Source organism: Biomphalaria glabrata, chromosome 1 (assembly GCF_947242115.1).
Source record: "Biomphalaria glabrata chromosome 1, xgBioGlab47.1, whole genome shotgun sequence".
Taxonomy (NCBI): domain Eukaryota; kingdom Metazoa; phylum Mollusca; class Gastropoda; family Planorbidae; genus Biomphalaria; species Biomphalaria glabrata.
The window spans coordinates 35,616,875-35,633,118 of record NC_074711.1 but is presented as its reverse complement, the minus strand read 5'-3'; the positions used below and the strand labels follow the sequence as shown (position 1 = coordinate 35,633,118).

Sequence of the window (16,244 nt, the reverse complement as noted above, 5' to 3'; positions counted from 1 at the left end):
TTTTTGTTTTTTTTTTTTTTTTTTTTTAAAAGGTTTCGAATAAGAGATTGAGCCTTTTCAAAACAATTAAATCAATTATAAGACATCATAAGACATCAGTTAGGCCAGGGGAGGCGCGGTGGCTGAGGGGTAAAGCGGTTGGCTTCCGAACCGGGGGTCCCGGGTTCGAATCCTGGTGAAGACTGGGATTTTCAACTTTGGAATCTTTGGGCGCCTCTGAGTCCACTCAGCTCTAATGGGTACCTGACATTAGTTGGGGAAAAGTATAGGCGGTTGGTCGTTGTGCTGGCTACATGACACCCTCGCTAACCGTAGGCCACAAAAACAGATGAACTTTACATCATCTGCCCTATAGACCACAAGGTCTAAAAGGGGAACTAGTTAGGCCAGGTTCACATCTAACTTTACATTCACTTACACCTATCCTTTGATCTGCGGGACCGTTGGGGCACTACACAAGATCTGTTAACCTTCTTTCTCCATTCTTATCTCTCATTTGTCTTTGATATAATTTCATTCGGATGTTCTTTCTGAAAATATTGAAGCCTGCCTGGGTGGACCACTTCGGGGGCCAATTTTGAGTTTGTGTTTCCACACAAACTGTCTTTTGTAACCTTGTTTTTTCTGTTTTTAGTTCGTTTTTTTTTACAAAAAAATATATAACTCATTTTGTCTGTCTGTCTCATAAAAAGTTTGTACACGTTTTTTCTCCAATACCCAATCTTGAATCAGGCTGAAATTTCGCACAATTATTTCTTTTATCTGACAAAAAAAAGAATCAATTTTAAAAAAATTTAATTAACTATCACTAATTAATTATTAATTACTAATAATTAATAATAATAATAGTAATTAATTATTTTCTTTGGTATCTCGAACACGGAAAAGAAACTGTACTTGACTGATATGGTGGTATGAGCTGAATTAGTCCCCTTTATACTTTGTAGAGAGAAACGTCTGAAACTAACAATAGATAACTATAAAACCTTCTATTTTCATAAGCACTTCCCTGGCACAGTGGTTAGTATATTAACTTGAGGAGGCTTGGGGAGGCTTTAGCCCTCGAGTTCGAATTCAGGTCGTTCAACTTTTTTTTTTCAAATACATTTCTGTTTGACGATTAAATAATTTTAATTTGCATTGAGACATTTTAATAGGATCACTGACTTACAGTTGGACATACAGCTGAACATATAGTTGGTCATTGGGTCATACCGAAAAATCAAAGACATATTCACCACACGATTCCATTGTAACACTAAATAGTGCTACTAAAATATACACGGTCTATTCGTACAGATCACACCATGCTCCAAAATGATGGAAGCCAGCACAGGTTACTGCTTATTTCCGATGTACTAAGTCGATAAACTAGTCAACCGTGTCGTGCATAGTCCACGTCTTCCATTATATTATCCCATTAACCCTCGATGTACTAGTACGGCCTACAATTTCTTGTTCTTTAGAGTTGATCCGATAAAATCAATACTTTAAGGTGTGTGTTCTGTGAGGAGGAGTCATGGCCTTAGTTCATTAACTCTTTTTTTTTTCCACTTTATTTTCCAAAAGATACATTGCAAAAAAAAACAAAAAAAAAACTAATTTTATGGTATCACAACAACAAATGTAAAAACTTTGTTCAGAAATTGTTCATAGATCTTGCTTTCATTTGCTTGTCCTTTTTCCTGCCCTAGACGCATGAAAGTCTACATACAACCCACATGGGCTTACATCTCACACGAAATGCCTGATCTCCGAAGTTTTGAAGGTCAATGTCTTTATTTACTATTAAAGTTCAACAGTTCTGGGACACATACACACACACATACGTTTTTATGGATGGTGTGTTGTCAGTACTCAGTCATTCTGAAACTGTGGGGGTGGCTTGTGTATACAGTCTTGTAGTCGCAAATATAGGATCATTAGCGAGTAGTAAAAAAAAAATCCGTTTTTCATGTTCATTACAAGGTCGAAGATCCAAAATTATTCGTAGTTAATGATTTTGTTGGATCGTTTACCAGCTGACAGATCAGCCTGAAGTCCTATTGATCTGATGTTTTTATGTCCAACACCCAAAGCTGGGCTAATCAACAATGTTCCTGGACATCACGTTGCGAAGGCATAGTCAGGTAGAAATAAAGGCATAAGTAAGTAGGCCCTATATACGATTTATTTTATCATAATTTTGTTTTGTTTTTTTGAATATTTGGATAAATATAATTATATGTTATTACATATGCAATTGATTCGTTATTAGAGATATTGTGGGCCAGGGGTGGGCAAATTACGACCCGCGGGCCACATGCGGCCCGTCGGAGTGTTTTAAGCGGCTCGCGCACACTTACAGAAATCATGTGTGCACACAGTATACACATAAAAACTGCAAATATATTAAAATAATACCTAGATAAATTATTGAAACTATAAAAAGTTAAAAGTAAACGAGGATCAAACTAATTGGCTATTCATTGAACAGACGAAGTTTCAGACACAATCGCTGGTCAGTATTGATACAATGAAAGATTGTGTTAAGTGTTGGATATGCTTGCATAGGACTTGTTGTGGAGAGGCTATGTACTGGCAAGAGAAACTTACAAAATTGCTCCCCTTTCATAGATGCTAGCCAGCGGTGGCAACAAGTTCAGCTAAACACAGCCTTTGGGCAGAAGTTGCAAAGGGAAAAGATCGTCTCTCGAAATGTAAAATCACACACATTTGGGTATGCTTGGAACAAGATGGCATGTGTAGCTATTGTTAGAGCTCGATCTTTCATTGTATGAAATCATAGTTGTTGTTTTTTTTTAATAAAGAATATCCAACCATAAACTTTAAACAGGAAAGATTGTTCAAAGCTACATAAAATATTTATACTTTATTGGTTACAAAGATGTAATGATTGAACTTATCAGAACTAGGGGTCTTAACCAGAGGCAATCCCGAAAAGTACTTGAAGATTTTGAAATAAAATAGTCCAATGTATCCGCTGGCTTAGCATGGGCAAGGTTATGAGAAGAATAGAAAAATCTCAATGAAGAAATTGTTATGTTCCTTTATGGACATTGACAGTGAGCTTGTTACTAATATTTCTAATTAAGAGTGGAAGACATATTTCATTATTTTCTCACAAATAATATTATAATAGGTGGTTTGCATAGGAAATGTAAGTGCATGTTTAATATTTTCAAACAACCTTTCCCATTTCTCCAGAGAAACAGGCTTGTAATTTTCCTTTGCTGACAGGTGAAACATTTTGTAGTGAAATAGTTTAAAATGCAACAATTATTTAGATTCCTTAATTATGGAATTCATGAAAGCAAATTTTAAGACGTCAAGAACCAGTTTTTAATATCATCAGCTCACCAATTAGCGCAGAAGCTGATTCAGCTCCAGAGAACATAACTCCAACCAAGCAAATTATGACCTGAAAGAGAAGTTCCAGTCAGAACTTCCAATGGAGCTTGATAGCTTCCAGAAGCTGTAGTTCAGCACTTTAAAAAAACTTGCCACTAAATGTTTACGTTTTTTGGGTACACATACATCTATGAACAAACATTTCTTTTTGTGAAAACTAAACAAGTGTAACCACACACACATACACACATATATATATATATATAATAAATATTTCATAAATTCATATATATATATATATATATATATATATATATATATATATATATATATATATATATATATATATATATATGTGTGTGTGTGTGTGTGTGTATGCTTTCATAAATTCATATTATTCATATATATATATATATATATATATATATATATATATATATATATATATATATATATATATATGCGGCCCCATTCCCAAAATTTGTTTAATGCGGCCCTCGATACAAAAAAGTTGCCCACCCCTGTTGTAGGCGATGAAAAATATAAATAAAAAATATATATTTAGGAAAATGCCCAATGTAAGTCAAAGATAGTTATTCACGCACATCCAACCATGGAACTATTCAATGATCCAACCATGGAACTATTTAATGATTCAACCATGGAACTATTTAATGATCCAACCATGGAACTATTTAATGATCCAACCATGGAACTATTTAATGATTCAACCATGGAACTATTTAATGATCCAACCATGGAACTATTTAATGATCCAACCATGGAACTATTTAATGATCCAACCATGGAACTATTCAATGATCCAACCATGGAACTATTTAATGATCCAACCATGGAACTATTTAATGATCCAACCATGGAACTATTTAATGATCCAACCATGGAACTATTCAATGATTCAACCATGGAACTATTCAATGATTAAACCATGGAACTATTTAATGATCCAACCATGGAATTATTTAATGATCCAACCATGGAACTATTCAATGATCCAACCATGGAACTATTTAATGATCCAACCATGGAACTATTCAATGATCCAACCATGGAACTATTTAATGATCCAACCATGGAACTATTTAATGATCCAACCATGGAACTATTTAATGATCCAACCATGGAACTATTCAATGATTCAACCATGGAACTATTCAATGATTAAACCATGGAACTATTTAATGATTCAACCATGGAACTATTTAATGATCCAACCATGGAACTATTTAATGATCCAACCATGGAACTATTTAATGATCCAACCATGGAACTATTTAATGATCCAACCATGGAACTATTTAATGATCCAACCATGGAACTATTTAATGATCCAACCATGGAACTATTCAATGATTAAACCATGGAACTATTTAATGATCCAACCATGGAACTATTTAATGATCCAACCATGGAACTATTTAATGATCCAACCATGGAACTATTTAATGATCCAACCATGGAACTATTTAATGATCCAACCATGGAACTATTCAATGATCCAACCATGGAACTATTTAATGATCCAACCATGGAACTATTTAATGATTCAACCATGGAACTATTTAATGATCCAACCATGGAACTATTTAATGATCCAACCATGGAACTATTTAATGATCCAACATTGTAAGAAATGTAAACAAAAATGCAAGTGTTTGCAAAAATTATGTGCAATAAAAAAGAAGCAAAATTTTTTTTTTAATTTTAAGAAACAAAAGTTTATATAAGAGGAAAAATGCACATTTACAGCAATATGCTCTCTATACTACAATATTTATTTCCCTTTTTTTCTCTCCACTTCCCACTCTTGGTTAAAACTTTTCACAATAATTCAATGTCGATGACACATTTGTGGAGAGGAAAAAAAAACGTATGAACGAATCCTGACAGAAAGTCAAAGTCAGTTCATTTAAGCTTTGTAATTTAAAAAAAAAAGTGGATGGATGATGAAGAGACCTCCGAATTTTTTTTTACACAATTTTCAATGAAAAAAAAATGGATGGGGGATATTTATAGAATCACCGTAACCAAGGTGCAAAGTTTTCAATGGCCCAATATTTCAGTTATTCTGTATGTATTCTCTTTTAAAAAATGTACTTCCCGTTTAGAGTTGAATGAGCTCTGGGATTTTTTGCAATAACTTCCCAGGATTCGAACACATGACCTCCGGGTCAGCTGCTTGGAGCTTAACCCACCTTTCATAACACCAACGACATCGCCTTGCGTCAGTTTTTCAACATTCACTTTTGTCAGCTACTGCATATCGTTATCTGCCCCCCCCTCTCTCTCTCTCTCTCTCTCTCTCTCTCTCTCGCCTTGTTCTCCTTAATGTATACATACATATAGAAAACCTAAATTGATACATGCTTAAGTTATACATAATTTTCACATAAACCATTTTCCACAGTAGTGTCTGTATGCGCTCTAACAGGCAACCTGGACCAATTCTTCATAGAAAGATAGGTTGAGTAATGCAGGCATACATATGTCCCTATGTCCTTACAATGATAATCGTACCCACACCCATTCAAACACACCACATGCAAAGCAATTAATTAATTGTGCTGTGACGAGCGTTTGCCCCGCTACATTCTACGATGACAAAATGAAGATTTACCCTAACCAGGCCAGCAACACTAGGAAAAGGGGGGAGGCGAGACAGGGGAAGGGAACAGACTGTGGTCGCTTTGTATCATTCAAGTGGTTCTCTCGAATTCCAGACGATTGATTGATTTGGAAAGGCACCGTACCGCCATACAGCGCGACAGGTCCATGAATAGGCTTAACAAACAGAACCAGTAAATAGATTTCTAGCCACGAAATGAACATTTTTTCTTAGTGTCTCTGAATGCAGACCGTTATCCAAGCTACACTGTTAATTGTAAGCATGAAATCAGCTCTCGATATGAGCCGTGTGGTCTGTTTAAAATAAACAAAGATTTATAACTTGATCTGAAATGTTGAAACGGGTGACTCTGAATCAAAAGAAAAAAAAATATCATAGCCTGCAATCCATAGATCTATATGCATATATTGAAAGGACAAGGGAAAAAAGTTAAACCAAATCAATCTAGGAGAGAGCCAATGGATTATGTGTACGGGCAATGTCTGTATATAACAACGTGACACTTTTGTTTGTGCCTATCTGTGTGGCGTCTGTGCCGTTATTTCTGACTAAAACATTGAATGAAGTGGTAAGCTCTAAAGTAGTTCAACTTCTGATACCTTTATGTTCGTTGTATGGGTTTGTTTTCTACGTTTTAATACGGTTTTATAATATTTTATATATGTGTATACTGATATATATTTTTATAGTTAAAACATGTTTATTTCATCAGTTAGGCTATCTTGATGAATAAAGGCGTTTTAAAATCTGTATGAGACTTCGACATTGTTTTTATTTCATAAATATTTTCAGAATAAATATATTTATTAAACCTTGAAGTCCATGCACAGATTATACGCCAGTTTTTTTTTATTAGGACCTAAGGTTTATCTACATTCTACATTATATATTTAGTTTTAAGCATAGTCAATGGTTTAAGTGGGTTTAGAATTTTATTTTCAAAATACACTTTGTTTTTATTTTGGACCAGAAGTTTATTTACAAAATATATTTAGTTTTAATTTGGGACTAGAAGTTTATTTACAAAATATACTTTGTTTTTATTTGGGACTAAAAATGTATTTACTTTATATGTCGCAGTTTTTATCTGGAATATGGTTCTTTGTAGACAAAGATATAAAGGTTTCTTTTTTTTTTCAAGACCTTAATTAACAATAACTGTTGTGTACTGTACTAACAATCAAATCACTTCACTGACTTAATCCTTTTGACTCCCAGTGGAGCTTATGGTCGCAACAGCCTACTTCGCTAACGGACTCTGTTCTGAGCAATTCCCCTCAGTTGGGTCCATGCTCAGCTTTCCACCTTTGCTTCTTTCTCTACCTATCCTCCCTATGTTTGCTTTGGTCTCCCAGCCTTTCTCTTTCCCTTGTATGTATATACTGAGATCCTCGCGAGAACGATCCTCCCCAGCATCTTTACAGTCTTCAGGCAACGCCGCCTGCGCTGGCTCGGACATATTCGTCGGATGGAGAACAATCGCATCTCGAAAATCATTCTTGCGTCTGGTTCAATAAAAACTGGTCGCCCCCACTTCCGTTACGTGAATGTGATACAACGGGATTTAAAATCAGCGCTGTTTTCATTAGTCTTAGTTTGAGATGTTCTTTATTAGTGACGCAAGCATTTGTTGGTGAATGCCTGGAGCTTGTTTGGATTGTTATTTGTTATTCTACAAGTACAAAATAGGCTACTGTTTGCACCTTTGTGTTGAAAATTTGGCTTTTATTGTTGCTTCTGACCGCCAGATCGGCCGTAGGATGTTAAAAGAATCACTAATCATGTTGATCCGATTTTAGACATCTGCATAAGCATTTCTTTTTGTTTCGATTTTTTTTTTCTTTTTAGTTTTTGATGTTCTGTGTCTAATATTTTATTGTCATTTATTTCAGGGGAACTTATGGCGATGCTTCCTTTGTAATGGATCGATTCTGAGTTGTCAATGGCGTCCTACTGGAGATCACCTTACAACAAACCAAATCTAACTAGCAAAAAACAAGACAGCAACCTACCAGCTCATTCTGATTACGAAGATTACAGTAGGATGACTAACATAGAGAACGTGGCGAGATTTCATTGGCTGGGTTATGGTGCAACGTACTCAGCATACAGAACTACACACTCCGCCATCACTAGGCAGAGCAGCTCTCAGATTAAAGGGATTCTCAAATCACCAAGTGAGCAAGATGTGAATGACTATGAAAAGATGAGCCTGTACTCAACTTCGAACCTTTCCAGTTTGGGAACCTCGGCGCATTCTAAAAAGGACAAGAAGAAAGTAACTTTCGTCGAAAAGAGTTCGGAAGATGATGATTCCCCCTCAGGTGTCTCAAACCTTCAAGAGACGAACATCTCCTCCACGTACCAGCCTAAGCTAAAGTTGAGCCAGACTCTGGATGAATCCACTAAATACAATCTCAAGAAACTATTAGGACATTACAGTGCCACTAACTGGCCGAGTGTTCGTGGAAAGGTAACACTAGTTAAGAGTCCAGCCCAGAGTCCATCGAATACCAATGGTCAATGTAGACATAGTGCTCACTTAAAGTGTTCTTGGTGTTTCAAGAAAAACTCAGAAGATAAAACCAACAAAGAATTACTTGGCGACTGGCCAGTAACTAATGATTCTAATAGCGCGAAAAATGACACGGAACATAGTGAAATATCTCCAACGTATAAAAACTCAAACATTAGTGTCAATGATCCGAACGCTTCAGGGCTTCGGGATGCTGAGTCACCAGTAAAAACCTCGGAACAAGGTTTTTATCAAACCCCGCAAGCTTATAGGCCGTGGTCTAAGACATTGGCCTATTTACCACATAGAAAAAGCTCTTTTACATTTCAAAACGATAATTCCAACCAATCAACCCAGGATTCTCCAGCATCACCACCACAACAGAGCTTTGAAGTTTTATCTAAACTGACCGTCACAACGGATGGTAAAATTAGGCCCGTCAAGACAGACCCCGCAGAAAACATTCATTTATTACACAAGATTGCCAATTATCCGAGAACTGAAAGCTACGTAGTTCATAGCTTTAAACTGAACCAGAATAAACCATCCACAAAAGTTGTCAACAAAGGAATAACTACTGAACTGCCCAAAGATTTGCTGTTTCCAAAATTTACTTTTACAAAACAATGGACATTTCCAAAATCAAGAGAGAACGAAGATCAGACTGTGAGTGTAACAATGGTATCTAACACTTCCACGACCAATGTATGATTGAAAACATTTGGATACCGGTACATTGCTACTTCCCAGAAGTTTGGATTGAAACTGTGCATCGTGTTTGCATCTAAATCTTACAGTATTTTGTTTCATGTTAAAAGGTTTCTTAAACACTAGCTGGATGCTGGGGTTAAAGGTTTGGTATGCTTTAATAATGAACCAGCAATTAATTAAACAATAATAATGTCTGAAACCGTATTAAACACTGCATACTTGCTAATATCAAGTCAATTACATTATGTCAACCTGTGATTTTAAATATCTAGCGATGGTACCAAGTTAAACCAATATAAAATAAATGCTTGTTAAATCAATTCTTTGGGTCAGATTGCAATGGTGTTCATTAGTTATATTTGTCATAACATGTTTTTTTTTTCATTTAAATTGAGAATTACTGTATGATTTTCACTATGCATGAAATCTTAAAAAGATAAATAAAAGATATTATTATAATATAATTTCTTTCTTTTTTATGAATAATTTAAACACTATGTGGCCCAAAAGCAAGTGGTTAGTAAAGGGGGACAAACACTTCGCTTTTCCATTGCTTGTTGTCTTGATTGCCGGAATATTTTTCTTGTTTAACTCTTACTGTGCCATTAACTCACACAATCCTATACTCTTAAGCGAGCAATTCTTGTATGTATGTATATATATATATATATATATATATATATATATATATATATATATATATATATAAATTTTATTTCGAAAACGGCTCTAACGATTTTCTTTAAAATTTCACGGTATGTGCATAATAGTGAGAAAAAAATTATCAACTCATTGGCCACATGGAGAAAACTCGAAGTCGACCGTTATATCGGTTTCAAAATGGCTCATTATCGAAAAATTAATTTTGGCTAGAATGTTTTATGAATGAAATTTTCTATATGACGTCAATGGGAAAAAAACTTGACACCGCTTACGTCACTAGGCTCACAGCAGTACACGAAGACATTTCTTCGCAAACAAGAAAAAGTTTTAATGATTCAATTGGCGTAATTAAACATTTGCGCACCATCTTATTGTACATTGATCCATTACTAAACTATAGAAGAAAATAATGAAATTAAATATCTTTGTGTATGATTAGTTATTGTGTTTTAAAGGCTTTATAAATTGTTTACACTTTAATTGAGAGCACCCGTAGGTAGCTTTTACTTTGTTATTATTTTGCTGGTGAATTATTGCAATGTGTTTAAGCTTCGAAGTCTACTGTCCCATACCAAAGCATAGGAAATGGTCATAACACAGCTTATCTATGCCTTACTTGCACAACCAGGACTGGCCCTAACATTTGAGGGGCCCTATGTGAAATGGATTGCGCGCGGACCAGTAAGGGTATGGATAAGGATAATAAGTGAAAAAAAAATTTGAATTAGAAAATAAATTCGTATTTGCATTACATTTTTGTTAAATGAACGCTGACGATGCCGTTTTTTATATCACGGGTAGGACTGGCGTTTACCATATTGATTGACACCCCAAAATGACAATTTTGTCTTTTTAAGGACATTTTTATGAAGTTCAGGAGATTTCCAGAAGCTCCTTGAAAACAAGGAGACCACGGGAACCATATTATAAATTATAATGGTTTAATTTAATAATTTACACCTAGAATTAGCGCGGGGCTTTTGAATCTTAGGGGTCCACTGCGGCAGCATAGGCCTAAGGCATGCCCTGATGATATCCAGCTCGCGAATTTTCATCACGATGCTGCTTTTTTTGGTTAACCTCTAAACCTCTGTAAAACTGAAGTCATGTTCCAGAAGTCACCCAATAAAATCTACTCAGCCCCAAAGATCAGCGCAAATAGGCATTCCTTAACGTGGTAGACTACTTCACATATCTGTGAACCATAGTATCAAATGACGCATTGCTTTAAACTACTTTAAAGGGAGGTTGATATGTGATCAGGGTAAGTCGTGCTTTTGGACGCCTCCAAGCGAGAGTGTGGCGAAATAAATCGCTCCGCCTGTCTACAAAAATCAGTGTCAACCAGTGATTCTCTCAACCCCTCTATGTGGATCTGAGATATGAGTACTTTATAGAAAGCAGCTAAGACTTCTTGAACGACTTCACCAAAGACCGCAATACAACCATCGATATTCTTGCAAAATGGTATGAACTTCTTATAATCCGACAGTCACGCATTGCAGGGCACTTATTCGTATGGGGGACGAACATATTTTTGGCAATGTTTTATTTTTAGTAAGCTGAAAGGTTGTCAAAGTAACAGAGATGCCTCACAATAACGCTTCTTTAGAATACTAACGCGATGTTTTTAACTCTTAGGAAAAAATGCGCGATTTTACTTTGTTACTAGGTGCACGTTTTACACTATAACGTAGTGATTTTGCATTACTTGATGATTCTTACTAAAGCCATAATAATAAGGCTTGTCTTCGAGTGCGAAGATTAGTGAGGAATGCAGTATTTCCCGCCCCAGTTGTGACCTACATATTTTACCACAACCAGGGCAAGCATAACCATTGTCCGCAGGTGGTCGATTTAGATTTTCTTTTCGCCGTCTGCGTTTGTCCTCGGCAGCAGATTTTCTTTTGGTCTCAAATGTGTATCCCGCGGCCTTCGTGAGTGACCTCCGGCTGTTTCGTTCGGAGGCCGCATAGAACCAGGTGCTCTCTTCTATGTCAGCCAAGGAAAGCTGACGCCTAAGCTGGTCTTTAAAGCGTTTCCGTGGGGCACCTCTGTTACGTCGACCACCTTTTAGCTCACCAAAAAAAAGACTGCCATTGGCATACGTTCGTCTCCCATACGGGATACGTGCCCTACCCAGTGCAACTGTGGGACCATAAGAAGTTCCTCTATACTGTCCATACCTGCGTTGGCAAGGACATCGATGTTTGTAGTGCGGTCCTGCTACCGTATGTCCATGATGGAGCGCAAGCATCTTTGGTGAAAGCACTCAAGAAGTCTTAGTTGTTTTCTGTAAAGTGTCAATGTCTCAGAGCCATAATGAATATATTAATTGCAATATTAAATGTCAGAAAGTAACCATTTTAGAAGTTACACTGTAAAGACTCTTCCAAGCCTATAATAGCCCAATAGTTTTACGCGAAAGAAGCAATGTAAAACGTTAAGACTTGAGCTGTAGTTTTCTATAGGCCTACTGTTGGGGGGACTTTCTATTCTAATCGCCATGTACAATTACATTGAGAACTGACAGAACGAAAAAGAAACTCTTCGGATTGATAGTCTTTACCCGATCGTTCATTTTCGTAATTACAAAAATTATCCCAAAATGACTTCGGGTATATATCCTTCCTTAACAAATTATTCATCCGAGCGAGGCTCGGTCACCTGATATTGTAACTAATCGTTTCTATGTCAAACGTAAGGGTTCAATACATTCAATGACGTCATATCCATTAAACTTTTGTTGTTGATGAAATGCTTTTTTTTTTTTTAAAGTTTTTTGAAGTTCATACCATGAGAAGTTAAAAAAACAATTAATTCAAAATAGATCAGGCCTGTCAAAGTTGAACACTATTAGAAAAACAGTTACGTTGCCACGTTGACAACCAATGGAAAAAATGGTTTGGGAATATAGTTAAAAGTGTTGACATTCTGTGCCTGGAGTTTTTTGTTAAGTTACAGACTGATATCTGCATCTTCTCGCGACAACCTCTGATAAAAGTGGAATAATCGAGCAAAACAAGCAAAGTATTTTTTTTAAATCCTTAAAACTTATCTAATAGTTATTTCCTTTTTTTAAATATCAAACAAAATAATTGACTAATTGATTCGTTTTTTTTTTTATTTATAGGCTACATGTTTTGTTAGGTACAGTAAATAATTGTGTAAAGTTTCAACTTGATCCGAGAATGGGTGTGGGAGAAATAACGTCTTCAACCTTTTCACCAGACAGACAGAGTTGACCAAAGCTTTGTAAAAAAAAAGATTAATGGTTCATTCCAGGCTTTGTTCTAATTCTTTCTTTGTTTTGTTTTTACTTATGTCAGTATTTTATGCCTAGCTGATAAATTAAAACTGGCTTAAAGAATTCTAGGAAGACAGCAACTCAAAAACGTCACAAGGAAAAAGAATTACTTCATTTTATAAAATTAAAAATACATTTTAAAACAGAACTAAATGTATGTCACTTCATACAATCATATGTCAGTATGAATGTTATATAACAAACACGGTATAGATCAAAGCATTCCTGCTTAGGCACTTGTTACAAATGGCTAAAAGTATAAAAACAATTACATTATAATGAACTTGACATTTTAAATAAATTATGCCAAATGTACATTAGTATTCATAAACTATTAAAGCTATTTGTCTATTAGCTACTTTGGCTTATCTATCTACGTCAATAAATTGATTAAGCATATGCAGCAAATATATATTAATTTAGTTAGCTTGATCCAACTTTTGTAATTATTGGAAGTATTGAGTCCATATTGATTCGTTACCTTTATAAAGACAGACTAAACAGAACAGACAAAACCAAATAAAAGAAATTTTAATATCACATGATTAACTACGTTGTTAAAAAAAGTAAATGTCTACATCTATTTAGACTGTCTTTGGCTATTTAACACAGACATGCTCTTTATATAGTATAATAGTATCTCTGACCGTGACACAGTAATAGGGGAAAGTCTCGAGTAAACAAGAAGAAATCTACATGACGAGAGTGTGTAACAATGTAGTCTCTCATCGTATGTGTTGGTTTAATCGTTTGTTTATTTTCTACCTGCGTTAGAGAGATGGTTTATGTTCCTATATAAATCTATATCTTTTCATATGGAGTTCTGTTTTGTTTTCGATTGTCACATAAAGACAGGGAGTGTAGCAAGCTATAATCCGCAGTTGGGTGTAACATTATCTATTAACAAGTATATGTATACCATACCACATAACTAATTCAATCTTGGAAGTAAACGTTTTTGGCACCTAGCGTTAAAATAATTTGCATCTTCATTCGATGGTACACTCTCCTCTTCAAACTGAATTTTGTTCTAATGTTTATGTCTACTGAAAACAATCTCCTATCTCGGAATTCTTCTTAAATATTCGACTAGAATTCAAAACACAAAGCCATATTTTATGTAAGTGTTTTATGGATTTAGACCAATTGGCCCCCTTCCTTTTAGCATGATCACATTCGTATGCGCTGTGTAGTAACTACGCAATGGCTATTCTCCATTATTTTTACCCAAAAGAGGCCTAAAGAATGCTAAAAACAGAGGAAATCGCAACCTAAAGATTTACATGGACAAAATATCGCTATCAAACAGATCTAGATCTACATCATCTCTCCAAAAGTGGTCAAGTGTACAAGGCTGACGATGTTTGTCCACCACTTCAAATACAAAGTGTATTTACCTACATCACGGCCAAGCCAAGATTTTGTTAACTTCAACTATTAATGTTACACAGGCCGTAATCATTGTGTCCTCATTTTATTTAGCACTTCTCCCGGTCTTTCTTTTCTACAATTGTTGTATAACATTTGTATATCCAAGTCTCATGCTTTACTTTTAGGCGACATTATTTCCTTCTAGTGCCTACACTTCTATCCTCATGTGAGCCTGGCGAATCTGCACCTCTAGCAAATGTGTCTACAGTTCAAGTTCAAGGTATTTAAGTGTAACATTACCAAAACCAAACATTCCTTACCCACAAAGAGGATGAGAATAAGATACTTAGGTTCTAGTTTTACAACTACGTGACATTAAAATTGACATATAAAAGTCATGTTCATTGATATATAAACAATATGATAAATACTCAGAATGAAAAATGTAGGTCTATACATATCACAGACAAAAGACACATCTCGTGTGCTATAAAGAATATCAGTCACTAGCATAATATTACAAAATACTTATTATATAATATTATAAATTCTTATAATCATCATTCATACATGCAAAGCTGCTTCCTCTTCTTTTTATTATTATAATTATTTTTGTTAAAATCTATTATAGAAAGCGGAATATGGGAGATATGAGCCTCTGTTGCGATAACCCAAGGAACCATGAGGATAAAAACCCCAGACTCGATAATAACGGAGACGAGACTCTAGACTAGGAAACTGGCGTTCATAAATCGGCTCATAATCTTCTTCCGGGTCATTTTCTCCACTGTAGTGGTAGTGCAGGTTGTCCAGGGAGGGATACTTAGTGATTGTTGGTTTAAAGCCTGACAACTTGTGGCGTGCAGTGACCAGAACGTTATGGGCTGCGGTCAACGGCTCTGCGATGATGTTGTGGTCAGTGAGGTCTACTCCTTCTGTTCTTAAGGTCTCCGCTGGTGAGCGACTAGCGTCACTTGCCTCTGTGAAACCTAGGGATTGAAGGGTTGAGAGCTTAAAAAGAACAACTCATGTTGAAATGAGTTTTAACTACATAGTAGGCAAACAGTATTTACATCTTAGAAAATGATTATTATAAAACAATGAAATTTCTTCATAATTGCCCTAAGAGTTGAGTCTAAGTCTTTTGGAACTCTTGGCTCACTGAAACTCACTTCCGTCTGCCTGTCTGAAACATAATTTCTGTCTGGGAAAAATCATCCCTTACCTATGGCTCGTATCCCAAGACGCTGGGGTTAGAAGCGAGGCCAAAGGCCGAGCACACCGAGGAAACTTCCCTATATTAATTTTCCTGTACCACATCAGCCACGCAGGTGTTAGCCATAAAAACGACCCTTCGAGGAACTGTGTGTGGATAGTGACATGTTTATTAGGGCTTTCTTCCATCCCCGCCAGTGCAATGAACTCGGCCCTTATGCACCCAACGGGGGTTCTGTTTTGCTTCTCTATTGGTCTAATCATCTCCCCCAACGACTGTTTCCACCCGAGCTCCACATTGAGGCTGAGAAGCATTGCCCGGGAAACAATGAATTTTAAGAAGTTGAATATTACATTGAGAGTTCTTAAAAGTAAATGGTACCGCAAGATTCTTATAGAGTTGGAAAACAAGTTTTAGCAAGTAGCCTAGATGTAGTTTTATCAACATGTTATAGATATTTAAA

The 16,244-nt window shown here is 35.8% G+C and overlaps 2 protein-coding genes across 6 annotated transcripts in view; one reads left to right on the top strand and one right to left on the bottom strand.

Annotated features, from left to right (window-relative positions):
• The first annotated feature begins 2,032 nt into the window (after window positions 1–2,032).
• On the top strand, window positions 2,033–9,879 carry LOC106071387 (uncharacterized). Of its 4 annotated transcripts, none has more exons than XM_056034254.1 (2): window positions 2,033–2,147; window positions 7,891–9,879. In XM_056034254.1, exon 2 carries the CDS (start codon window positions 7,941–7,943, stop codon window positions 9,222–9,224), a length of 1,284 nt encoding a protein of 427 aa, XP_055890229.1. In that variant the 5' UTR covers window positions 2,033–2,147; window positions 7,891–7,940; the 3' UTR covers window positions 9,225–9,879. The 4 variants fall into 4 exon arrangements, with proteins under 4 accessions (XP_055890229.1, XP_055890228.1, XP_055890227.1 ...); XM_056034253.1 differs by lacking the exon at window positions 2,033–2,147 and adding an exon at window positions 6,165–6,610; XM_056034252.1 differs by lacking the exon at window positions 2,033–2,147 and adding an exon at window positions 6,167–6,566.
• A 3,408-nt stretch (window positions 9,880–13,287) lies between these two features.
• The window catches only part of LOC106071386 (uncharacterized), a 35,623-nt gene continuing 32,666 nt past the window's right edge, over window positions 13,288–16,244 (bottom strand). For both annotated transcript variants that reach the window (XM_056034207.1, XM_056034201.1), the window contains one exon: window positions 13,288–15,554. In XM_056034207.1, coding sequence (XP_055890182.1) covers window positions 15,181–15,554 — 374 coding nt within the window. In that variant the 3' untranslated portion in view covers window positions 13,288–15,180. The remainder of the gene's footprint in view (window positions 15,555–16,244) is intronic.

What these genes read in the sequence shown, in the direction of transcription:
- LOC106071387 (XM_056034254.1), top strand. Translation starts at nt 7,941, where the DNA reads ATGGCGTCCTACTGGAGATCACCTTACAACAAACCAAATCTAACTAGC.